At 40.8% G+C, this 26,969-nt stretch overlaps 1 protein-coding gene across 1 annotated transcript in view; it reads left to right on the top strand.

The window, feature by feature from the left end:
• The window catches only part of rxraa (retinoid X receptor, alpha a), a 123,556-nt gene that overhangs the window by 89,859 nt on the left and 6,728 nt on the right, over window positions 1-26,969 (top strand). The window contains exons 4-9 of the mRNA XM_080510132.1: window positions 3,078-3,237; window positions 6,876-7,055; window positions 11,896-12,065; window positions 20,062-20,191; window positions 21,420-21,552; window positions 23,423-23,514. Of these exons, the coding sequence (XP_080366258.1) occupies window positions 3,078-3,237; window positions 6,876-7,055; window positions 11,896-12,065; window positions 20,062-20,191; window positions 21,420-21,552; window positions 23,423-23,514 (865 nt within the window). The remainder of the gene's footprint in view (window positions 1-3,077; window positions 3,238-6,875; window positions 7,056-11,895; window positions 12,066-20,061; window positions 20,192-21,419; window positions 21,553-23,422; window positions 23,515-26,969) is intronic.

Raw genomic sequence — 26,969 nt, 5'->3', positions numbered from 1 at the left:
GAAGGAGAAAACACTAGACTCAGGTGTTTAACTGAGGTAAGGCCTCATTGTGCCTGTGTGTGCTCAGGTGTGTGTGCGTGTGAGATGTAGTTGTGTACACATACAGCTGCAGTGATGCCACAGTCCCTTTGTGTTCCGGACACTTCTCTTGAACTTTTTGCTTGAAAAAAATCTTTTGAGAACGGAGTGGTTGTTACAATACACACATATGATACATACAGTCTGTTTACTGTCTGTGTTGTACTGGTGAACTGTCCTTGCCTTTAGCCCATTGTCACCTGGGACAGGTTTCAGTTAATTTGGAGTCTAATATGAAAAATATATGGACTATTATTTGAATATTTGTCACAATAAAACTTTTTTACAGCCGTCAAAGCAAAAGCATCTTCTGTCTGCCTATATATCTTGTGTCCCTCATTTCTAATTAAAAGCCCTCGAGCATTCACAACCTGTCCAATTATGTGCAAAATTTAGACCCAATCATGTTTCTCATTTGCATTTGTACCAAAGTTGGCAAGTGATGCTTACTGATGCAGCAGTGTTTGTTGGCCTGGTGTCCTGTATCTTCAGAGATTCTGAGAGCGATGTTGTAAACTTAAAGTGAAGAATAATATAAATGGCTTCAATGTCTTTGTCATTTGTGGCAGCATTGCATTGAGCATCAGTCATGTTGTAGCTGAAAGCAGAATATTTAAGGATGTTTGACCCTTCACACCCCTAAATGCTTGAAATGCCGAATAAAGCAGTACGCTGTCTCTAACTTGTAACAACTCAAAGTGGATGAAGGCAGTCTGGTGTTTGCTCAGCTTCGTGAGCCTCATCATCCTCATCAACAACCTTCAGTAGCCATGGTAACCCCTGTTCATAGACATCTACGAGGATTGTACCATAATATTTTAAGCAAATGGGTTTTGGTGAAGGGATGTTGGGCAAACTTGAGTTTTCAGCAAAACGTTTTAGTCTGACTTAAAGTTTTGGAAACAATTTTTCACTCCGAGTCCTGGTCTGCTGAATGTGAAGCCTTGGCATCAAAATCTGTCGACACTTCAGCTGCCAGTCTTGTCGTAAATATTACAATGTTTCATATGAATCTACTGGCAAATCGCAGTACATACATACATACATACATACATACATACATACATACATACATACATACATACATACATACATACATACATACATACATTCATACATACATACATACATACATACATACATACATACATACATACATACATACCTATAGAAAAAAATTAAAGTTTCACCGTTTTTTCATTGGAGAAAAACCAAGCTTATTCAGACTTGTAGAGATGCACCTGGATATTCATCACATACCTATAATATTAAACTGTTTACACCATGTAGTACAGATTGCTGCATTTTCATCTCACAATATTTATTTGGGGATTTTAAATAAAAAAAGGTAAAGAACCTGGAATATCAGATGTAAGTCTAGTGCTGTCTCATTACACAATAGAGAACAGGCCTCAATACAATAGTTTTTTCTGTTCTTTTGTTACAAAACAAGCCTGTGCCGCCCTGAAGGAATAAATAAATGAGCTCCACGTGGAGTTTTTGGAGTCAGTTTACAGCATGCATATGCAGTCAGTGGATTTTTAGTTTATATACTTTGTGTATGTGAAAGCTCATTGTTTGCTGTGATGTACCTCTGAACATCTTTCCGTTATGTAGATAATGCTCTCTGCAAGATGACTGTAAACACAGCTTGGAACATGTTTGGTAATAACAAAACATGTTGTTCCTGCCATTTCTAGAGAAGTGCTTATTCTTGTTCAGACCCTGTTGATGGAAGCAGGGTTTCTCCTCTACAGTGAGAGCTCAAGAAGAAGTGTTTCTATTAGGCATTTCTCATATGTGGTCACTTAATCAAAACATGTCTGGCTGTAATGAGTCTATGTGGCTTTTGTCTGTCTCTCAGCTCTGTGTTGGTTTCATATTCTCATTATCTTTTATTTCTCTTTCCTTTTTGCTGTGTAAAGCAATCAGTTTCAGCCTATCCAAGCAGGCATTTCTTTTTCTTTTATACCAGCTAATGGTTAGCTTGAATCTGTTCCACCCAGTACATTTAGTATTTTAGGATAATTTACATCCTGCCCCTCAACGTTTATCTCCTCTAGAAACAGCATGTAGCCAGTTATAATAATTAGCCTCCCCGAGCTCTTCACTTTTCGTAGAAGGCGTAGAGAGGTCACTTTGGGATGAATTTTATCAAAGCTCTTTTTTTTCTGTGAAAGAGGGAAGGGGGGGTGGATTTGAAGTTGGACTTAAGGCTGCAGTTGCACTGCTGCTAAAACAAATGCTGTCTCTTTATTCCGCTGTTCTGTTCAATTTTGCAGCGCAGTTATGCTCGTGCTCAACATTTGGGAGCCAGCGGGGCTTGTTGAGTGCATGAATAAAAGAGTTCCTGGGGTGGAGTGGTGCAGAATCCTGCTGTGCCCGATTTAGATCTGCAACAAGAGGGAACGGGAGGGAGGAGAGGAAGGCAGTCAACAGAAAAGAGGAGCTGACCATCTGCATTAGGAACCCACAGACATGATTTCCTTTTTGCAATGCGCTGGGTGCATTGAAAAGTTTAGGTAGAACTTTAACAGATTTAGATTCTGTTGAATATTTTCTTTCACATATTAGATAGATAGATAGATAGATAGATAGATAGATAGATAGATAGATAGATAGATAGATAGATAGATAGATAGATAGATAGATAGATAGATAGATAGTATTTACAAAAATAGGATTGGCTGAGAACAGCATAAGGGAGTAGTGTAGACCATTATGAAATCTGTACTTTTTTATTATTATTATTGCGAATCATAAAAAGCTATATTAACAGAGTCCCAAAATATGGCCTAAAAATACGTATCATAAGCCCCATTCTTTGAATCTATCACAGAAGCTCTCTTGTGAAAGCCTGGCCTTTGGATATCATCAGCTTATTATGCAAAGCTTGTGTAATGAGGTGTGTGATGATGTGTGGTCCTCTTTTTTTTTTTTTTTCCCCCCCTTCCTCAGAGATCGGCTTTGTGACCTGTCTCTGTATTTTGTGTGCGTTGATGTTCCAGCTAAACTCTCCGATGAACTCAGTCAGCAGTACAGAGGACATCAAACCTCCGCTGGGCCTCAACGGCGTGATGAAGGTGCCTGCCCAGCCCTCGGGCACGGTCCTGTCGCTCACCAAACACATCTGCGCCATCTGTGGTGACCGCTCCTCAGGTGAGTGACATCAGACACAAAATGTTTAATTAGAAATGGTTTTTCAGAAAGTGAAGGCCACAGGACACAACTGTACTCAAATTGAAGAATTACCAGAAAGTTCAGAGAGGGTTTTTGTGGAGTTATGAACTGTGGGGAGACAGATTTGTAGAAGTCCATAGAAATAACCTCCTAACAGCTGGCACTGCACAAGGCTCCATTATTACAAATTGAAAGGAAAGGGGGTGTGCCGAGTATGTTGCTAAAGCCAGTGCTTTTACCACACCATAAAGCCTCCAAAGAAGATCCAAAGATGAACTTTGGACAGCTTCAGCCCCACGGACCGCTTTGGCACAACTACACACCGCTGTTTCCAGCGATGGGAGATCTTCCTGGACAGACAACAGTCAGTCGTCACAAATCCAGGCTAAATGGTTCGGAGACCAGAGTGAAGCCATTTCGAGGGGGGAAAAAAGTACTGGAGGAAAGTAGCATAAACACACATGAAAGAAGGTGAAATTATGAGGCAAGAAAGCGTATGGCTGGATGGATCCAAACCTCACATCGGCTTCTACTGAAATAGAGAAGCGCTGTGTCTGAGGGAATCCATGCACAACCCATCACTCAGGCAGTGGCCTCCCTACTGAGAGGCTGTCAGCATGCGAAGAATGACAGCAAACACAGGCGGATTTGGAGAAGAGCCCACCTCACGAGCATGGAGTTTGACGATTTTTTTTTTTGTTGCAAAGCTACTTTCAATGTAGATGCTTCAGTAGTTTCAGATGCTTAGCTTAGAAGTGTTATCTCTGCATTGTTGGAATAATGATTTACCGTTTTCAGGTGTTTTTAAAGCAACTTCAGTCCAAATTTGAAGACTTTTCCATGCCCAACTACTCCTTTGGAATCAGCAATGTCAAATTCATAGTATCACGTTGTTCACAGAGGGGAGAAATCACCCGCTACGTCGGGTGGTAGGAGATGAAATATAAACGAAATAAGTCTGTGTCTATATAATAACCCACTGCAAAAAAACGAAGTATAGCGCATCATTAAATACTGTCGATGACTCTGCAAAAAGTGCAACGCATCCAAGTTTGCATATTAAGAAGAGAGGGGATGCAAAGAGTCAATAATCTGTTTGAAAGTCAGCTGCAAACAAGCAACACTCTCAATAAGTATATCTGAGCATCGTCTTGACTGCGACTGTTACAGTAACAAAACCACGTGTGTGTGTGTGTGTGAGGCTAGAGTTCGTATCTGGATTTATATTGATACATTGTGTGTTGTTACAAAATGTATCTGTCATGAGATTTGTCTGTGCATGCTTAGATTTGTGTGTATAACAGTTTGTGCCAATGTAATTCCATCTGTGCATACATACAATTTGTATACGTTTGATTCGTGCATACTGAAACATGTACGTGTCTACGACAACCTGTACATGTTTGTGTCTTCACCTCCGCCAAGGACAACACTTGGAAAACATCGGACTATATGAATATAGTAATGGATTTCACTACTTTTTTTTGCCATGACAGAGATACCTCCATAAGTCTTATTTTGCCCTCAGTATAGAATTACAGGCTCCCTTTTTTCGGGCCAGGTCCTCTCCATGTCCTGTAATGTTATGTTTGAATTCAACAAGCTCTTCATCGGTGCCATGTAGGGTTTCAGAGTCTTTATTTCTTAAGAGACAGAGTGCAGACTTATTCAAGAAGTCTGCCACAGCAGGAGAGCATCAACATCTTTTTGTATGAAAACTGCCAACATAGAGGCCCGCCTGAGGTGGAGGTGAGGATGGAGACCGTTCAGGTCCTTGTTGACCTGCACAAAGTCTTGTGTGTCCACAAATTCTGATACGCACATCAGAATCTATTTGCACACAAATATTTCATTGAAATTAACTTCCAAGTGGAAAAAAAAGAAACATACTTGTATTTCATGCTTTTGCAGTGTCTTTATTTCTTTTTTTTAATGTGATCGTTCATTTATTAAACTTTTCATATTATGTATTTAATGCTAATGTGCTTATGTGTTTAAACTTGGTGATTATATGCTTAAATTCATCATACGACACTGTTGGCTGCACTGTTGCCACATTTAGAGGTCAGATTACTGGAAACGTGTTGGCTGTGGATATGGATCTTAATACAGTGGTATTGGATCTGGGAAGTGTAACGACTATGGTTGTCTGCCTGGTCTTTTCTATGCCTCTGGTTCCTGGTTTCTGGTGCACGGCTGTGGATGTGGCGCCTTGAAGAGAATGGACAATGAAATTGCAAATATTTTTGTTTTATTTTCACAAACTCACTCAAATTTTAACTTCACAACGGCAACACAGAAAAGAAAACATTACAAGCTTTGTGGCAACAGCAGTAACGTGTTATTTTAGCGTTAAATTCATACGTGAGGACAGCGCTCTCTGGGTTTTAACAATGCAGGACAGAAATTACTGTTTAATTCTTTTGACATTTCTTGGTCTTTTTCTGAACACAGGCTCACTTTTGGTTTGGCTTAATCATGGGTTATCATTTGGTCAGGACCTCGCTTCACCACTGGAACCACAAGAACATTTCACCCGAAGTTAAATGTTCGCCGAGGGAAATGAGTCACACAGCAGCTTTCTTTGGAGACCTCTATTAAATCTTCCCTTTTCACACAGCCAACAAATAACTCAGTGTTTGAATGTTTCTTAGAGGATAAACGTGAGAACCTTTCTGCTCCAGGATTGAGGTGGAGATCTAATTCATTGGAAGATTTTGCTGTCATCCTGCGTCAGAGGTGCTGTATGCACCCAAGGGGGAGAAAATCAAAACAGAGTTTAATAGCGAGTCATGCTTCATTTAGCGATGCTTGGTGGCTTTATTTATCTTCTCTGGTGGTCCCACCAGCAAAGAGCGAACAAAAAAACATTTTGGAGCAACAGTGAGGAATGCAAATGGACCCTATCCATCATAAATAAGGAAAAAAGACAGAGCTGTTCAAAACAGGAGCTGGACAACGTAGTTTGTGAACAGTCACTTTTAACGGAAATCTGTCGTCTCCCCCCGCCTCTGGGCCCCTCTTTTCCATCACTGTTAAATAGGTCTTTGATCATAATTGCTTCTTTTGTTCCCTCAGAAGTGCTGTTTGTGTGGCTGTACACACAGACTAAATGTTACTCTGACCGCAGGGCTCATACCTGCTTACACAACTTCTACATGTTCAGTGTTTTTTCTTGCGTTAAAAGCTGCTCCCACCTTTGTCGCTACATTATAAATAAAAGGCTTACCCTATTAAGCGATCAGACATAATAAACCATAATTTAGCAGTCTAAAGGTCGAATGTGTACCTGGAAAGTGCATTTAGATGTCTCAAAGCTCGCATTGCTCTTCTACTGGCATTTGATATGCATGAAATACACCGATCAAAGGTAATCCTTTCTTCAGTCAGCCACAAAAAGAAATGCTTAAAATGGTCATGATCAGCCTGCAAAGATATTTCTCCTCAGCTCTACACAGCTTTTATTTTTTTCTACAGCTCGATACGTTTGTTTATAATTGGCTGCTGTAACTTCACCACCTCTATTGTCTTTGGTATCAAACAAAACCAAAAAGTGAAACTGTTCCAGGGAGGGATTGACACTAACAGTCTAATGATCCTCTCATCTCTTTCTTCAGGTAAACACTATGGGGTATACAGCTGTGAGGGCTGTAAAGGCTTCTTCAAAAGGACTGTGCGCAAAGATCTGACCTACACCTGCCGCGACAACAAAGACTGTGTCATCGACAAACGCCAGAGGAACCGTTGTCAGTACTGTCGCTACCAGAAGTGTTTAGCCATGGGCATGAAGAGAGAAGGTACAGCACATGCCGTTGAGGATAAAGTAACACTTACACATTCTGTCAAATTTCTACTAATCCATTTGAACCAACACGAGAACTGTTTTTCTCTTTTTTGGCATTTCTTTGCTGAAAATCCCTGTTTGCTTTGCTTTTTTTTTTTTTTTTGAGTGTGCTTCAAACCTACCTGAAATTAATGGGTTATGAAGAAGAGCAGATGGTTCATTCAGTGGAATAGAAGAAAATAAGAGACAGGACAGTTTGCGAGATGCTGTGATTAAAAGTTTATTTTGGCGGCAAAAGCAAGACGCTGCAAGTTTTCAGCAATTCTGCAATTGAATTAATTAAATGTAATTTGTTCTCTGAGTAAAGTCACGAAGGCACGAAATGCTGCAGAAGCTACAGAAAACTTCCCAAATGACTCAACGGTTGGATGTCATACTTTTAAGTGGTAAAAAAGTTCTTTTTGCAGCTCTGCTTCTTGGAACACAATGATTTCAGCTGGCTGCACGGCTGCGTGCAGAAACCGTGTCAGGGTTTACTGGGAACTTAAGGTCCCCGGAGACTTTGCTAATGCAGGACGGAGGAATGAAAGCATAGCAACAGGTGAACTTCTGCTTCCATCACATCCTCTGGAAGGCTGCCGGTTTGGGATCCTGAGCTTCTAGTGATTTAGTAAAAAACACACAAACGGGTCACAAGATGTGTGTGCTTATGTCGCAAGTTACACACAAGATTTAATCAAAGTGTTCAAATTGAGTAATGCCTTGTGATAGCAACGCACAGTGACAATTAGCATCACATTCCTCGAATTATCGGCTGCTGATGGTATACATGTACTTCAGCCCCTTTTTTGCAGAGATACTGACATTTCCACAGCTATTTGTCTGGCTGGCACATGTAGGTTGTTAATCAAAGCCAGTTTACAGGTCATTATTTCTATTGGCAACGTTGTGTAGATGTGATTAACTGCAACATGCAATGTGTTCACTTACTGTTTGCCAATTACTACAAGTAAAAGTCAACAGACTTTCTGATTTGTGGCTATAAAACCTACTCAAACTAATTGAGTCAGCAAAACTAATTTCCAACTGCTATCTCATCTCTTAGCATTTCATCTCTTTTTCTTCAGCCTATTAAAATGACACATTATTGTTATTATTTAGCACATACATTATAATTCAATCAACGTATGTTCATTGGTACCAAAATGTTCCGTTTTGAATTTAAGTGTTGGTTTAGGGACTGTAGATGTGACATAATTTTTTACTACAAACAAGAAACAAATGCACCTGTTAAATAGATTTTTGGCTCAAGCATAACTCAGACTGAAAAAGAAAGCGATAAGAATTTGGTGTCAGCAGCAGGTTTGCTTGGATAGTTGTACACTAGGTTGTGTGTTTTATTGCTTTCTGTAAGAGGGATATGTAATTTAAGTGCTTTGAAGAAAAATCTAATTGATAAATCTCACTCTAAATGAAACAACTATAGTAACATGTATATGAGCTATAGATCATATTTCTCACAACAAACCCATGTGAATTTCATGAGTAAATACATCTACTGTGAACTTCCTTACAAAAGGCTTTATCAACCAAAACGTGATACTTGGCGTGAGATTATACTTTGATTTTAGAGTCAATCAAGTGGATTTCACTCTATGCCTGAGACTTCACAGCTCTACTTCACCTTTATTTTCATATGCAGTTTTTTAATGTGCTTTGTCGTATATGATCAGCCTTTGCAATTAGATATTTCAGCTGTAAAGGGAATGGTTCAACCCTAGATCCACCCACCTCCTCTGGCAAATTGCATGAATGTAAAATACCTTACTGGCACATCTATACAGGCTTTTCATAAAAAAAATTACCTTTCAAGAACAAATGTTTCCATGAAACATAAACTGCAGAACAAATTGGCCCAATAAGCCATGCATATAAGACCGCAGGGCCTGAGTTTACCTCATCTTTTTCTTCTTCTTTTTTTAAATACGCTGAGTGAGGCAAGCTGGTTTTTGAGTTCCTCTGCAGCTGGAAATGAATTGTTGGATGAGGATTGTTGAGCGCTCGGTTCCTAAATAGCGACACCAATAAACAAGGAGTTGTAAAATATGTCTTGAGCCTCCTCACGGAGCAGTACAGTGAAGTAGCTTCGGGGAGCGATTACAGCGTGGAGGAGGAACGGGAGGAGTTTTGTTGTGTGCGTGGAGGGCTGGTGGTGGTGGTGGTGAGGAGAATAAAAAACAGTCAGTGAGGTGCGAGTTTTAACACTCCATGAAGGTGTTAGAAATATTAACGCTCTCGGCAGTGCTGTTAAGCAAACTTTCACACATTGAACAAATCAATTACACCCCCTTGCCATTCTGGTAGCGTGATGGCTGAATGGAAGGAGCATAGATTAAACTCGCTGATGCTCGAAGTGACTCAGAGAAGCGGGGATGCAAAGATGGCAGCAGGTGTTAACCCGGTTGTGTTGGACGCTCGTCTATGAATGCTTAAGGATTTTTTTTTTTTTTTTATTTCTTTTGATGAATACGTTTTGTAGGCAGGCCAACTTTTCTTGACCTTCTCTTGGCCTCTCCTCCCTTCCCTAACTCCTATTTATGTCATTGTTGGGCTCTTTACTCCTTTCAAGGATATTATCATTTTCTGCTTTTTTTTTTTTTTTTTCACCCCCTTCCTTGCCTCACTCGCTGTGCTGCTTAAGCTCCCCCCACTCTGCACCCTGAGGGCTGCGGTTAAGAGAACAAGGCAGCAGTAGCCCAAAAGGCTAAGCGAATCCACAGAAAAACAGGATTAAATGAATTTATGCTCTCCCAGTCAGGAGAAGAGAAGTAGAAGGAGGGAGGAGGAAAGGAGAGGGGAGAGAATAAAGCTAACATGATTTCAGCCCTACTCACCTCTCCCTGACTCCAACACAAGTATTCTACCCTTGGGCTGACCTCCACCGCCAGACAGCAGTTCCTCCGAACTGGGGCCCCTCTTTTACCCCCACCTCTCCACTTTCCTCTCGCTTCCCCCCACCACCACATAACAAGACCACAGCCCCTCTAATTCGGACTTGGAATAGAAACCAGAGTGACGAGAAACTTTAGACACTCTGTTCTGCAAAATCAGTGTGTAAGTGGGGGGGGGGTCTTTCCAGGTGTGTATATAAACCTGCATGCTGACTTTCAGTTTCCTAAAGCCCTTAATATACAACACCATATGTCTTAAACCCTTTTCAGAAGGTACTTACTAAGAGAAAGTCACAACCCCCTTTTTTTCTGCGCTGTCTTGAATTAAGTAAATTATAGCTTTTTGAAAAGACAAAACACATCTATTTCATTCTCACTTGAGGGCGGAGGTGCGGTTTCTCCCTCTCTCAGCTGCGGTGAGTCTCGGTGTCTGCTCAGCACACAAACCATTTCCTGTGTCTGCCTGCCAAGCCAATGGGGATAAAGAACCGACACAATTGTGCTCTAATCTGCTTGAACATAAAGTTTTCATTGATTTGCTTTGAGGCCACTTTTTTGTTAAGATGTTCCAACTCCATGTTCCAACATATATATATATATATATATATATATATATATATATATATATATATATATATATATATATATATATATATATATAATTTTATTGTGATTTTTTTTTTTGATTTGTGCATAGAAGGTGCTCCTTGTTTGTCATTGAGCACTACATGAAAAACATCTCTCTCATAAGGAAGCTGGAAGAAGTCCTTTAACATTTCCCCACTACTTGGACGTGCATAATGCAGGTCTAAGGTCTTTATATATTCCATTCAAACTGTTGATACAATTATTGATGATTAAGCTCCCCTGGACATGTTTACTGCCATAATACATACAAGGTTATGCACTATTCATTCAGTGGCTCACCGAAACACGCATGCTATATTGTGGGAGCACTGAAACATGCATTCAGGCAAGCACATGCATACAGTCTGCATGTCTGAGCAGATACAAACACAGACCAAGGGTGTATTCATTTTACTACTCATGTGTGAAGTATGGCTCGGAGGGAAAAACCTTGAGTTTAGTCAGAACATTTGAACCATGTGCAGCCCCCATTTCAGAGAAGTTGGGATGTTTGGTGAAATCAAAATCAAAATGGTTGAAGTGGACATATATTTAAAATATTAGAACATTTTTCAGTGTGAAAAATTGACAGGTCGTCATAAGTCTCACAAATTGGCTCAAGATTTGGAGCACGAAAGGAGGCCACCTAAAATCTAAGGCCTTTTTTTTCCACATTGCTGCTACAAACAGACAACTGCAAGGCAAGAGAAAAAGCTCCAAGCCCATGGGCATGGGCTTAACATAACCAACTCTACAGATATTGTACACAGGGTGTTTTGTTCTAATACTGTCAGAAATTACAAAATTTACAGAATAAAATATTGAATCTTCTTTAAATATTAGCTCCAAATTGAGTCTAATAATCTGCTTAATGTGTATCTCTTTTCTCTTAATCTCCCACAAAAGACAATACGATTGCACAATTTCGGTAAACGTGGCTCAACATGGCCTCCATGAAAATATTTATTGCTGTGAATCCAATGAAACCATTTTCTGGATGAACTTCTGACTTTTATTCCCTGAGTGTTTAAAGCAAACAGGGAAGCAGTATGTTCAGTCTGCAAACGAGAGCGACTCTCAAACTATTGTCCACTGTGCAAAAAACTTACAGCCAGTCAGGTGTGGGCATTCGCAGGCTGAAATTACTAGAATTAAAGGTTTTTCATAATGTCCCAGCTTTTCTGGAATCGGGGGTTGACGACTTGAACCAATGCGTGCTCTTAAACACGTGCTGAAAACAGCAGTAGTGACCGGAACCAGTTTTGTTACATGCAGCCGTTCAGGAGGAGCGCCAGCGAGCCAAGGAGAGGAGTGAGAACGAGGTGGAGTCCACCAGCTGCGCCAACGAGGACATGCCCGTGGAGAAGATCCTGGAAGCCGAGCAGGCCGTGGAACCCAAAACCGAGACCTACATCGAGACCAACATCGGAGTGCCGTCCAACTCGGTGAGTCCACGTTTATTTGCCTGCTCAACAGTCGCACACTGTCTTTGTGTGGCCACTCATCACTTTTGTTTACGCGTTCACGCTCACAGGAGCACACATACACAGTGTGAGTGGTTTGTTTTGTTCTACCCAGAGACCTGTGGGTATGAGTGCATAATCACTCGTTCTTTCCACCCCCTACATTCAACAGATTCACAGAATGGTTATTTTCCTTTCTTTCTTTCTTACTAAATCATCTCAGAGAAAGGAAAAGACTTGTTGGGATTTGTGGCTATATACAGAAACCGAATTGCATTGATTGGTTAGCAGTAAGGTGTTGATTAAAATTGAATACCTCGCACTGTAAAGCTTGTTTCCAACACCGTTCTTAATAACATCTTTCATCACTGTGTCTTGATGACTGTGTACAAATTCCTTTCAAGGGCAAATAGCCATAATTACACCTGATATGTGCTTTATGTTCATTCTTCAAACTAATTTGCAGCTAAATCCTCAGTAAATCTATCAAGAAATTCACATCTTTCATTTGTAACTGTAATTTTGCTCATTTTTGAGTGAAAAATGTACTTTAAGTTGCAGCAGCTAAATAATTGTCTTTTAATGACATACCTATAAGCAGGCATGGCTCACACAGATAGACTTGGACTAAAAACATTATCTGGATGTCTAACAATTCAGTGCTACAGTCTGGAATGCACCGGGAGGGAATAAAAGCTTTATTGCATAAACCCAGTATACTGCAGGCCTCATCACACCAAGTTTTCATTATTAAGGGAGAACATTTTATTTCGAGTGAAATTAAAGAAAATAATTTATACGGAAATATATGAAAGATGAAAACTTGAGCAAAGTACCGTATAGATTTTAGGCCCCGTGGACACGTTTCACCTGAAAACGCACTGTTTTTGCATTTTTGCTTCAATAAAGTTTCATGTTTACGCGGCAACACTTTGAAAAAGATGCTCGCTTACAACAATGTGGTGGAAACGTTTAAAATGATGAAGTTAGCATACCAGGCCACTATTTACACTGTTTATTTTGTAATGAAACCACAACAAAACACAATTGTTTGAAATTACTTGAAAGTTGAAATTTAAAAAAATTATAATAATTTCATCTCGACAGCAACACGTCCAACTTGACATTGTAACACCCACTTCAATTCTTTATATTTGAATAGACTATGATATATAACATTTTTGGTTCAACCAATTCCGTGTGATAGTAGTATTTTCAGATTATACTCAGGTTAACTACTGAACTACAGGTTGACTTACTTACTTACAGTAATTCATTCAAATATGTGGGGAATTCAGAGTTGCGATTTGGCCTCAAACGCATGTTTTTTAGTGGGAGAAAACCAGAGCACCCAGAGAAAGTTGACACACGTGGAGAACATCCAGCCTCGGCACAAAAAAGCTCCCCAGCCTCACAGGGACAGTCTTGCGAGGAGCCGAGAGTGCAAACCACTATACAAGTGTAAAATGTCAATGTTGCTCCCATTTGGACAGCTTCTGGACTTTTTCTATAACAAAAGACTTTCTCTCACTCAGGCACCTCATAGCACTTTTCCTTCCTCTTAAGTAATTCTGAAATGCTTGTAATTGTGGGAAAACTTAATACATTATTTAGAATTTTTGTAATTTCAGCCGAAGTTACCTTTTTTTGTGCTGGTTGTTTCTCTGAGGTATCTCTTCTTTGATGTAGGACCTTAAACAAAGACATGACAGATAGAGCTGCTCAGAATGTAATTGAGCTAAGGTTGACAGATGTAACTGGCACTGTTCCAGGCTGCCCTCAGATCTGTGCATATATAGATCCTTATGTAGTGGTTGAAGCCTGCGTAAGTCTTGGGTCAGTTGGATTCTCACTGTGTCCATAGTCTTTGCCAGTAAAACGTCGAGCAAAACAAAGCAACATACATTTCAGATTTATAGCTTTTGACATATATTTGAGCCTTTTCTACATTCCAAGTCTTCTTGGAGCTGATCCACTATTGTCCACTTGTTCTAATTTCTTCCATATGCAGGTAGCCTCTGTATTAGATTTCTGCCTTGAATTACAGAGACCAGAAACGGCACACATGTAAACCGAGTCAGGTTTTTGGATGGAGTATACATATGTAAGTTTTCACAGAGTAAACATTTTACCTTGGTTTATTTACCCCACTCTTCTCTTTCAAAAGCATGTGGCTGTTTCCATTATACAGCGCAGAGCTGAAAGTCTGCCGGTTGAGATGTTAATAGACATCAGAGATGAGTGGTGTTTGTACTCTGTTTGCCTTTGGAGTGTTGCACAGGTTCACATTTGATATGGGCTCGCTCACTCAGCTGTGGGTTTCCTCATCTATCTCCCCTGTATCAGCTGGGCACTATGTGATGTCTTCGGCTCAGAGGAGACGAGCAGCGATGAATAATGCAACAGACAGACTGTTCCTGAAAGCATCCCACAAAGCCTCGGCTTTCTCAGGAATTCTGCTGGAAGATGGGAAACAGAAGCTGTGCTGCAGTTCTACCAAAGGGGAAGGGAGGCAGGAAGGGGGAGGACAAGTAGGAGGAGGAGGAGGAGGGTAAGACTGAACAAGGAGCGGGCGGGAGGCTTCTTCTGGGACTCATCTGCTTCAGGGAAGGGAAATGTCCTGTGAAGTAAAGGTAGAAATTTGAAGGCTGTTATGTGAGTAAATGGGAGCTATTTTGGGGGGGGAAGGCGGATGGAAATGTAGGAGATGAGCGTTGACATTGGAGAGAGGCGGGAGTGGAAGTGGGGGATTCACGTGGGAGAGGCTGGCAGCTCAGACACTCTAATGCACACACAGAGTGTGTTTGGGCTCAGGCGCAGTCGGTCCCACAATGCCAACCGCCGCCCGCCCAACACCAAGAGGAGTTTCTCTGAAGGTCTTCAAAAACAGGAAGACAGCACAAGGAAGAAGCACAGTTGTGAGAAATGTTTATTTGGCATCACACTGGAAAAATGTAATGAATTCGAGTGAAACAGATTTTCTCTATTTGAGTCAGTTTGATTGAATAGATTAGAAGTTGGAAAATTAAGTTAAAAGATGCCAGTAAAGAATGACAACAAAGATATCCGTTGAAATTTGGAGAACAATGTGGAAAAAAAATCTGTGTAAATGTCTAAAAATGTATATATCTATAGATCTATAGCTATAAATATCAACAATTAATCTTGAATGTTGAGAATTAAGCCAAAATGTTGGAAATTGGTTCAGAATGAAGTCATAAAATGAACTTGTACATTGCGCTTCTAAAATATACGAACATTTTTGATCATTTCAATTTATATGTTGTCTGCTTTAAGTATACCATCAAAACATTAATAATATTCAGAATTATCAGTCTTTCGCATTCCTTCTTGTCTTTATTCTTCAGTGTTTTTGTAATCTTAAAAGCAAATTTAAATTTAAAAAAAAAACTTGTTCTGTTAATTAGTTTCTCTTAATGCATTCTGGTGGTCAAAGGCTATTTTCCATCTGTCATGTGTGGCAAAAACAAGTTTTTCATTCCCATCATTGATGGAGGTCCTCCCTCAAGGCCCAGTTGAGAAACCAGGACGAGCTGCACGATAGCAGTTCTGGCTGCACAACTGAACCTCTGTGCCGGTGTCCATATCTGGCAGGTGTGTGAACGTAGCTGGCTCCAGTTTGTTTCTGGCACTTTGTCTGCCGTTAACAGAGTAGCAATTTGGAAACTGCAGAAGTGTGCATTCCAAAAGTGGAGGAGAAAGACGGTAAATGAAGTTTAAGATGGCTGCAACATTAAAAAAAATAATGACACTAAAACCTGCACTATCTATACAATTCAAGAATTTCTGAGTAAAATGTTGCTTTCTAGGAAATGGAGGCCCTTCAACCAAAGCTGTGATTCTTGCAGAGTGTCGGTATGCAGGTTGACCTGACCACAAGGACTCCCCTTACATCACCACCTCAGCCCCCCCCCCCCCCCCCCCCCCCCCCCCCCCCCCGTCCAATGAGGTCCCCATTGAGAGGCGCTGCTCCATGCTATAATTAATCACAGGGCCCAGGCCATGAGTGTACACCATGAATAGGCCACCATCACTGTCTAATGGCCGGGGTCTGACCAAGCTGAATAAAGTGTGTTTATCTCATGCTGACCTAGAACAGGAGTTAAACAGGCGTTAGTAATGTGCCTTCAGTCAGACGAGGAGAGGTCTTCCCTTTCAGAGGAGGGGCCCATGAGGAGGCGCTATCATTCACTACTCCTCAATATCTTTCTTGTGTTTTATGCATTTCCACTTGCTTAGTTCTCGTCTTTTTATTTATTTATTTTTTTCCCATGTTCTTTCAGGGTGACAGTCCCACTGTTTCTGCATTCATTTCTGCAAAGCTTTGCTATCATCCCCATAACTCAAGGGAGGAAGCGTTGCTGTTATTTAGATGGTAATTAGCTTGATGATTCATCCTCCACACGAATATATGAGGACATATTCTTTTTACAATCCAACAAAAGTGGGACACTTGAGTTCGTCATCTTCATACTGATCTTGTATGAGTATCCAATTTTGTCTCTGTTGTCATGCTAGTATAGTCTGGTTCATGCAGAATAATAAAAAATTGAAAGGCAAATCTTTCGTCCCCCTCTTCAAGTGATGAAAATTTCATGGGGCAGTATGCAAGCAAGGCATTTCTCTCAGTTGCTGGGATGATCGAGCTTGGCGGTAGATTGGGCCTGACTATAAAACCCTTAACATTTCCGCAAGAGAAGACGTTTTATTTGTGGCAAACATTTTTCTTCAGTTTCGGATGAGATGAAATTCACGTCTCTTTTAGTGTTCTTCTCCGGTAGATCATCACAAGCTTTACCCTTTATTTGACCATAACGGCCTGTTTGTAACCATCCTTTAAAAATGAATAAATCAAATACTTAATTATATATGAGAAAACAACAGTCGTAGTAAGCAAATCAAGCATAATCTCCTGCAATACTGGTTTGTACCACAAGATGATGTAATGAGTGTAAAGTGATTTTCCCGATAGACTGGATTTCGTACAGGAAGGTTAATGTTATTCTCTCACTGGCCGTAGCTCCTTTGTGGTTTTGACAGCGTCCCATACATTGTGACACAAACAGTAAATACAGTAATGTGATGCCCGACAATTGTTTGAGGAGTAAGCGCCTATCCCCTACGTCTCCACAGACACGGGCAGAGAAACCAGGTCAGTGTAAACACGGCTAAGATAGCCATACAACATTCATGAGGCTTGCCATGTTTAACGAGAACCCCGGGACTTGTATTCGTACAAGGAGCGGTGGCTCGACCGTGGCCGACACCCCGAAAGCCCTCCCTTTTGTATTTCTTTGTTTATGCTGGGCCTGCCCTTTGGAAGGAATTAGCCAAATCTGTTTATATGTCTTTTTTGGGGAGGGTAAAAAAAAAAAAAAAAAAAAAAAAAAGTCCCACTGAGCTGTGCCGTCCACAGAGATCACATGCTGAAATATTCATAAGATGCCTGTTTTCTTTCTCCCCCCTGAAGTAAAATACAAGTGACTTTTAGTTTTCAAAACAGTGTAGGCTTTGTGTCTGGTTTAACTTTTTCATATTTCAGTGGCGTATCTACTGAGCTCTGCAGTCAGTGTGAGTTTCACACCGTAGGGAGGGACCGTGGAGGAGAGGATGGGATAGTCTTTGGCCTGCGTTTTAGAAAAAGGAGACTGGAGAGGAGAGATGTTTTCTCCTTCATCTTGAACTAATCTTCTCCTGAGAGCTGCCGTTGATGTCGGGATCCTCTGAGCTTTCAGCATTGATCTGTGGGATTTGGAGAGGGAAGTCGGGGGGGAAGTTGCTGACTGTTTTTGTCAAAGTGTGAGTTCACACAGGGATGCTTAGAATTTAATGTTTACTCAATTCAAAATTATGCACAAAAAAAAAAGTGAACAAAGTCTTTTTGTTTATACACATGCCTATCAAGGATACGCCCTCCTGGGATAACAGTAAATTACTCATCTGAGATTGACAGCGATGTTTAGGATTTCAACTTTTTTTTTTTTCCCACTTCCCAGATGGAGCCACATTATAGTGAGTTAGTCGTACTGTGAATGGATGTGTCGCATTAGTATTCCTCCCTCTCCTCCCCTCGGGTCAGGGAATTAAACTTCTGAATCTAATAAATCAGGACAGTTAAGGAGAAGCAGTCCTTGTCTTTGAACCGCTGCTTAAATTGCAACCAGAAGTGATCATCGAAACAGGATGAGCTGATCTCCAAGCACACATTCGCACGCCGAGATCACACCCTCTGCCTTTTTATGTGAATGCAATACGGCTGCACAATACTTCATTACGGCGTCAAGATTATGAGATTGGAGCCTTTAAAAGTGGTGCGTGTGTGATTAAGGTAATGCCACTTATGTCCACTTCAGCTTTCAGTCTACCGTTAGTACACTTTATTTTTCATTGCAGAGCAACAAAATGTCTGCGATGTTGTGTTTACTCTTACATTGGCGATGTTTAGCAGAAGCCTTTTGTTTCTCTCCTAATTGTTGGAGCAGAGTCTACGCTCAAGCATGACTCACTACCCCACCTAGTGGTGCAATGTGGATGGACATGCTGAGCCAAGGCTGTTCACTTTTTAACCTTTGTTCTCCATATGTACATAAGGCAGTGACAAATAATAGTTGAAATTCCAAGCGACTGCCAACCGAGTATCATGGCATTCTGTATCCATATTGTAATAAAAAGATGGAATTTCATTGTTTTATAAAGCGTTCAGTCATATTTTTGCAGAAGCACCTTTTTAAAAATCATGATTTAAAATCATTTATTCTGTATTGCAATAGCAGTTGTATTTTGTGTTTTGCAATATTGAAAAAGGCAAAATTGGATCGCATCTGTTCACGCCAGGGATTTTTATTATTATTTTTGAAAATAAAACAATGGAGTTGTACACAAATAAGCTGATCCAGAACAATAACTTCTAATATCCTGTTCACTGTCTCGCTTTCTTGTGCTGTCAGCAAATTCTACATTGAATTCTGCTATTTCAGACTCTTTAACTTTTGATCACGTACGGTTTCACACCAGTATATAAGCCGTTTCCCACTACAGCTGAGCTCACACTTAACACTGATTCTCTAAAGTGAAAGCGGGCGTTATAAAAGCATATTCACTGTCTTTGACCTGCAAGATCTTTCATCCGTTTTCCCTCTACTTTTATGCACATCTTTCCACAAGGCTTAAGTAGGTCTAATGAAGTCAAATCAATAAATCATTGCAGCTTTCTCCTCTTAATTCACAGGGAACTTTTTATTTCTAAAGAACTTGTCTTGCTGTTTTGTATGTAGGGCAATATGCCAGACCAGTGGTGGAACGGCTTTCTTTTTTTCCATTTTTCATTTCAGGAAGATGGTAAACTTCAATTCACTTTGAGTAAAAACCCATGTGGAAATACGAAACTAGGTACAGTGCTATGAATTTATGTCATTGTTTAACACAAGGTGAAGCAAAACTGTTTTGATATGTAATTGTAAGATATATTTACTCTCAGTAAATATGAATAATTGCTGTACACTTTGGGCGCACATTTTACAAAGGCCTTTCTGGTTGGATAATAAAGTCCCCTTTGAGCTGCCGACCACTTGTTCTGTTGTAAAGTGTCAGCAGAGCCTCTCAAGGGCCTCTTGAACTCCACGTGCTGTCCAAGAAGCTGATTTGTGTTTCAGCTAAAACGTCCCCAAAGAACGAGTGTGCTCAGCGAAAGTTGTTTTTTCACCGGCAGATCTCTGCAGGTATTTCCTCTGCAAGCTGGGACAGAATCACTGTTTGTTTTGTCTTCCTACTTGCTCCTCTTTAGAGGATATTCTTCTTCACAATGCGGCACTCGTGTTCGCGTGCACTGATAGGTAGTTCATACCGTCTGCGACACCGGGCCCTCAGCCAAAAAGTACAACAAACACGCACACAAAAGAAAATATTAATTTCATGCATTCTCTTAGTTTCTGACTCTTTGTATTTGTTTCCTTTGCAGCCCAATGACCCAGTGACAAATATCTGTCAAGCAGCAGACAAGCAGCTCTTCACCCTCGTAGAGTGGGCCAAGAGGATTCCCCACTTCTCCGAGCTGCCGCTGGATGACCAGGTCATCCTTCTACGAGCAGGTCTGTCGACAATTCAACAATCAAAATCATGAATGTTTGTTCTTTTTTGTTGTTGGTTATTTTTTTTATTTTATTTTTTTTTAGACGATATAGAGGTATCGGAAGTAACATGAACTGAAAACTGGAAAGAAACTTTGAGATGTGGTTACATTATTTTCTAGTGTTTCAATTGGTTGACGGTCAAAACTGTAGTGAGATGGCTAAGTTTGCTTTTGGCTCTCACAACCGTGACAACAGCTGCCTTTGAACGTCTCTCACTTTACGACGTAAGCCTGAGATCTCAAGCTACAAGTAAAGATATTGTCGCTACTGCCCGTTTCTTGACTGAGAAACCCAAAACAGCCACATCTAAACTTGTGTGGCCATACCATGAATCACTCTTTGGGTCATGTGACTGCATGGGGAATAGAGGAGCAGCAACGTAAAGTAGCGAGTGAATCATCTGTCACCTCTGCTGCATTCACCGACGTCACACGCAGGAAGGTCTTTTAGGTTCTCCCACTTTGCCCTTGTTGCCTTGCCTGTCGCTCCAAATTATACCATCATCATTCGAATCCACCTCCAGGAGAAAAATAAACATGCTATTACACACCCGTCCGTTTACTCACTTCGCCCTCAAAAAAAACTAACAAAAAAAAACCCCATCATTCGTCATCCATTGCACATACAATGATGGAGAGACTCGAGTAAAGCAGAGAGAGACATTATTCTGCAGAGCTCGTCTCTTCTCAGCTCTCAGGTTTTCTATAAATAACCGCTTTAGTTCTGCTGTATCACAGATAAAAGCATCCCAGCTCCTCTCATACCCAACTCAACTCTGGGGAGAAGAGGCGAGTGTTGCCAGGCAGAACAGTTAAAGGAGCCCTGTCACTCAAAAGGCGGCATCTTGTGTCTTCATTGCTCTCTGTGTCAAGCCCCTGCTTTGGCACGTCAAGCCTGTTGTCTTTATTGTGATGGCAGGCGCAGTTCATCCTTTTTACACGCTTGTCTCTTTAAAAAGCATGATTCAAATGTCTTCGTAATAACCTGATGCCTGTGCTTGAGAAAGCTGCACGCTTTTACGGCGCAGCTTAATTGATTCGTTGGAATCCTCCCCCTGCTTTGTTGTCAGTTTCATTTTGCTTGAATGCTGTGTGAACTTTTGTACTGGGATTTGCTTGTGTTTTTCTTTTTCTTTCCCTTTTTTTCTCATACTTTTCCTCGATTCCTCTCATCCCCTCTGCCTCAGGTTGGAATGAACTCCTCATCGCGTCATTCTCGCACCGTTCGATAGCGGTGAAAGACGGGATTCTGCTGGCGACGGGGCTTCACGTGCACCGCAACAGCGCCCACAGTGCTGGAGTGGGAGCCATCTTTGACAGGTCATTACGGAACTTCATTGCAATTAAAAAGTTTTAAATATATTAGAAAGGTTTTTTTTTTAAACACTTTTTACAGTTGAGTTCAAAGAGTGGTCAAAACAACTGTTAACTAACTTTTACCTCATTTACTGCATAGCTAAAGTGGTACCTTTTGACATGTTTTTAGGCATGTACCATTTGGGTTGTGTTTGAAAGTACCATATTCTACAGACATATTGACGACGTAAAGAGATCTTTTATGTGGTAGTCAGCTTTTCATGGCAGCATGGAAATTGTTCATCTCGTTAAACTAATAAACTTGTTTATAGACACATGTCTTGCTTTAAAAAAGTGACTAATGATGTGGCTAATAGCCAAATTTTAATGAATTTGAGTTTCAGTAACTGCATTAAGTATGTAAATGAGAAATGTTAATCAGGATCTGATAGTTGGAAGGAGTTACATTTACTGGTGCTAAGTAACCGAACTCATTCAACCACAATTAGAGGCGCGAACACGGCAATTTTCTAGACAAAAGGCTGAGCTGGTCCAGTGTTGTTTCTTTCTGAAGGGATTTTTTTTGATGGGGGGTTTTATACTTGGATGCTGCATGCTAACTAGTGTAGATTTCTAATGCAGCCGTTCACCTTTTAAAGGAGTGAAGAAACGTTTCATATCCCAGTAAAATACAACAAACTACTTTAGAACGTATGTTTTTTAAAAATGATCTCTATCCTATAATAGTAATAGTTCACGGAAACCGTGAACTATTCAGAAAATGTTCGAAAAGTATGCAGGAACCACAGTGGTGACCATTTCTGACATATGAGAGCTGCAAGCTTCCTGACAGAAAGTCTCACAATTTGTCTTCTGTGTGTTCAGATTCATCATAATATGAGGAAAAACTTAAAACTTAAAAAAAAATGGGGGATATATTTAACATTTTATTGGTCTCTGCTTTTAAGAAGCTTTGTGAAAATTAAAATGCCCACAGAGAATTGTCAGCCTCCGCTGCTGCCATCAGACCCACACAAACAGCAGTGTAACTTTCAGCCGCTCTCTCCTCTTCTCTCCGCTCCTCTCTGATCTCCAGCCGCCGCGCTCAGTCATCAGCGCTCACCGCCACAGGACATATTCCATCTCTGCATTAACTGTGGCAAGCATTAAGATACTGAGAACTGATAATGTTTCTTTATCTGCACCCCCTCCCTCGTTTCCCCATACAAATGAAGAGACTGATTAACTTAAACACTTGAGTCCTTTCTCTCCCCCTTTTTTTTCCTCCTTCTTCTTCTTCTTTTTTTTTTTAGCACTGTTGTTCCTCCTCGGAGCAAATTGAATTAGAATGAGCTAAGAGCCACAATTGACTTTACTATCCGAGCATGAGGGGCACAATGAAACAGAGCGAGAGGGAAAATAAGAGCAGCGGGGAGAGGGTGTGACCGAGTCAAAGAGGGGTGAGGAGTTCGAGCGACACTCCTGCCAGTGATGTCACACGCAGACAGCGGGAGCGCTGGTGTTCAATTACAGCTTGTGTTTACTCTGTGGCTTTCCTTTTATGAAAGCCATGTACTAAATATAATTACTTTGCAGGGTTGTAAACTTTTCCACTGATCTAACGTTGCATATGTGGGTGGGTTGATTTCTCTCTCTTTTTTTTAAATATATGTGAGCCGGATGGTTGCTAAAAACAAATTTTTAACATAACGGTCGGGCTTTGGATAATTTACATGAAGAGTATTGTGGCATTTGTGAAATACCAATTCAAGCTGAACTGTTCTGACACTGGTTCCGTCTGGCCAAGAATTAAAATAAACCTGAAATAGTGTTTTCAGCTATGCTTGATATGATTATTAATCAATTTTTTTTTTTTTTTGTTTCCTTTATGCAGAGTACTCACAGAACTGGTGTCAAAGATGAGGGATATGCAGATGGATAAGACAGAACTGGGGTGCCTTCGAGCCATTGTCCTTTTCAACCCAGGTAACGGCTGACGTGTATTTCACTGTACATTGTCTTTGTAACTTGTTTCAATAATCCAAATGGTGATTGCATAAGTGTGCTGGATGGTGTTCAAGTCGAAAATTGCTGCAACATGTACATAATCTCTCGATAAACCACATCATCAACCTGTTCATTTACATATATGGAAGCATTGCCAAAGTATTTAGAGGAGGATTTATGTTTCTTTTAAGAACCAGTTTCACTCTGACGACAACAGACCTGCGTAAATCCACCTGCGGACAACCACTGAGTCACAGAGTGTGACTGACAGATCGGATTGTCTGAAGTAATACAAAGTTCATAACGTGACCAGTCCTGTACTCCTGGCTTGGATGTGTTTTAATAAATATTGACGATATTTCTGTTTTGGCGCATGTGTAAACTGGCAGAATTGCATATAAACAGGTGCACCGAAAAACAGAATGCAACAAAAAAAAGTTCAAATTCTTCATTATTTAATTACTTATTTAACTGAAATAATTATTTTGGGGTTTTTTTTTTTTACTTCATGGGATGAAGGCCAAATGGGAAAATCTCATGATATCCGATTTCCTTTTTTCCCCTATTTTATTGCAGTAAAAATGTAAGATTTATTTTTGTCATTTGTCTGTTATGAATATAGAAATAACTGACAAAAGTATGAATTTTACTCAACGTTTATGCTGATGTTTTCTGACACTTTACTATGTAAACTATGAAAAAATGGCTCCTACTTTGAATGGCGTCAATTAATGAACTGTGTGGTGTGAACTTTCTGTTGCCTCGGGGTATCAGTGTGCCAAAGCACTTGGCCACATCTTGCTTTGAGGAACATGTGGTTCTGTGTACGTATGGTCACTATTCAAACAGTGTTGGTTCTAGATGGGGAAATGACAACAACTGCGCTGCTCTAGAACTAACTAAGACACCTTAAGTGTGTTTTGGTGCGGGAGAATAAACAGAGATTATATTTCTACTAACATAAAGCAGGTTAAAGTTAGGCTACCAAAGTCCATGTCGAGGCTTCAAAACTGTTGATATATTGCATTTTCTTCTTTAGTCAGAGTAACATGGAAGTTCCAACTTAACCAATTGAACAATATTGTGTTTTATTTTATTGAGGCCCACTTTTTGTTTTATACTGTTGAAGACTGTTTACAATACCGGAATAGAATATGAGTGAAATCCAGAAGCTTTAAGTGATCGTCAACTTACTTGCTTACTTGGCGGTCTTGTGCCAGCTGCTCTGCGTTCTCCACAGCAACTGCATGTTGTTGGAGGTCGCCCGTAATGACGGCGAGCCATCGGGTGCGGGGTTTGCCTTTGCAAGCTTCTCTGCCTCTTCACTGTATATGCCCAGAACATCTCCCAACTGACTGGAGGATGTGCTGAGCAGAATGTCAGTGTACTCCAGGTCAGTCAGGTGGTAGCTGCCGAAGAACACTCCAGGGACCCGCTCACAGACCCTGAACATCAGATGGTCAATGATGCAGTCGAAGGGGTCGGGAGCAGCCTCGGCGAACGCCACTGGAGATGGGAAACCAGTCAGAGTCTCTGCCGTTAATACAGCTCTGTGCGTTGCTGTAAAGCAGCTTGAACAGGGCAACGATCTTAGATGGTGCTCCGAGGGCCTGTAGAATACTCCACAGTGAGGCGTGGCAGACGGTGTCAATAGCAGCCTTCAGATCTATGAGCCCGATGTGGAGCTGGCGGGCTTTACGGAATCCATGGGTCTTCCCTATCAGCAGACGAACGGCGGAGATGTGGTCTGTTGTGCAGCGGTTGGGCATGAAGCCAGCCTGCTGGGGACGGCGTCAACTCAATGTTTTATATTTGATTCTTAATCCTCCAGTTAGGTAGAAATAAGACTTTAATAGCGTTGGTCCTCCTCATTGGATCTAAATTCAGCTGCAGTCAGTTCTTGTACTGTACACTCCTGTAGCATAATCCACTCCTCCACCGTCCATCAGCATTCAACATGTTCAGATATTCTGCCAAGATGAGAACACAGGTACAACATCAGGTGGGCTTAAATTAAGTCAAGAATCAGTGTTTTTCTTCAGTTTGGCGCACGTTGAACAAGAGGAGGAAAGGATTTTGTTGCACTTTCAAAGAAAAGAAAAAATCCCAAATTGAACTGAGAATATCAACGTATATCTGGTGTCCTCCTTCTAAATCTTCTTTTTTCAGTTTTTCCTCTCATAACAAAGCATCAGCCTCACCTCATTTGTCTACGTATGTGAGAGTGGGGGCTGCAAACTTGGCTTTGTGACTCACAGTTTGGTTGAAACGTGTTCTTCTAGAAACAAGAATGTGGATTTCATGAAAAAAAGGTTGCATTGAAAAACCAGCATGATCAATAATTAAGGTATATTGACACCCCAAAAACATTTATCTAAGGACAAGGTTACAGTGTCTAAAATCGTGAGTGAGTTTTTTGTTTGGAAGATTGTAGCATGTTTTACTTCCCTGCATGCCTCATTTTCCATAAGACTGCAAGTCACGATTTAAAAAATGAGTAAGTGGAGATCTCACTTCCTCTAACTAACTCACCTCCGATAATGCTTTTGCTTCTCGTGGATCCCAGCAGCTACATCTTTTAATGCAAAATTCCTTCTGAAGTCTGACATTGAGTTTTGCTGCATCAATGTGAGACGAAACATGTTGCGTGGAATCTAGTACAGTATATATATATATATATACTGATATTATATTTTCAGTTAAAGCTCGCTTTTTTTTGGTTTCCTTTCCAAATGTGGATTTGTTTTGTTTAGTTTGTATAAAAGCCACTTCTGAAGCTACAGTAGCAAAGTCAAATCTGGCGCAGTTTATATCCAAAACCAAATGAAATCTTGTTTATTTTATCATTTGGCGTTCCTGAGTAGTTTTATGGTATGTTTCTGCAGAGATCTGGCCACAGAAAAAAGGCAGAGTGAGTAAGCGTTCTGTAATTGCAGAGCGTGTCTTGCCGAGGTATGTGCCACTCCTGCTATGAGTGTGCCGTTCTGTATTTAAACCTCATCCACATACGAAACCAGCCTGCGAATGTGACCCAGGTTTTTAATGACTCGGTGTGGGAGCCTTCCCCCAGCCGGTCCTCTGGGGCCACAGCGGATCCGCTCGCCCCCAGACACACTGATCCTCTGTGTTCCACATTTTGTTTGGGGCCACATCCAGGGCCCACTGGCCCCGGTTCACTTTTTCGCCTGATTCCTTGTTTAATTAGGGGTTTTGGCAAGACTTGGTCTGACTGAGAAAGCAAAATGTTGGTGGGGGCCGACAGGAGGAGGACAGCGCGGCGAGCGCTAAAAAGGCCCTCAGTTCTTCGTTTCCCACACTGCGATCTAGTCCAAGCACCAACAACAAATGTTCATTCATTGTTGACCAATTGTGCAACGCTTTGTCCTTCCCAAATGTTAATCAAAGACGTGGTTGTGTTGTTAATCAAAGATGTG

The sequence above is a fragment of the Blennius ocellaris genome (genome assembly GCF_963422515.1).
Source record: "Blennius ocellaris genome assembly, chromosome: 15".
Taxonomy (NCBI): Eukaryota; Metazoa; Chordata; class Actinopteri; order Blenniiformes; family Blenniidae; genus Blennius; species Blennius ocellaris.
Note: the sequence above shows the minus strand (reverse complement) of the source record. Positions and strands in the feature narration are given on the sequence as shown.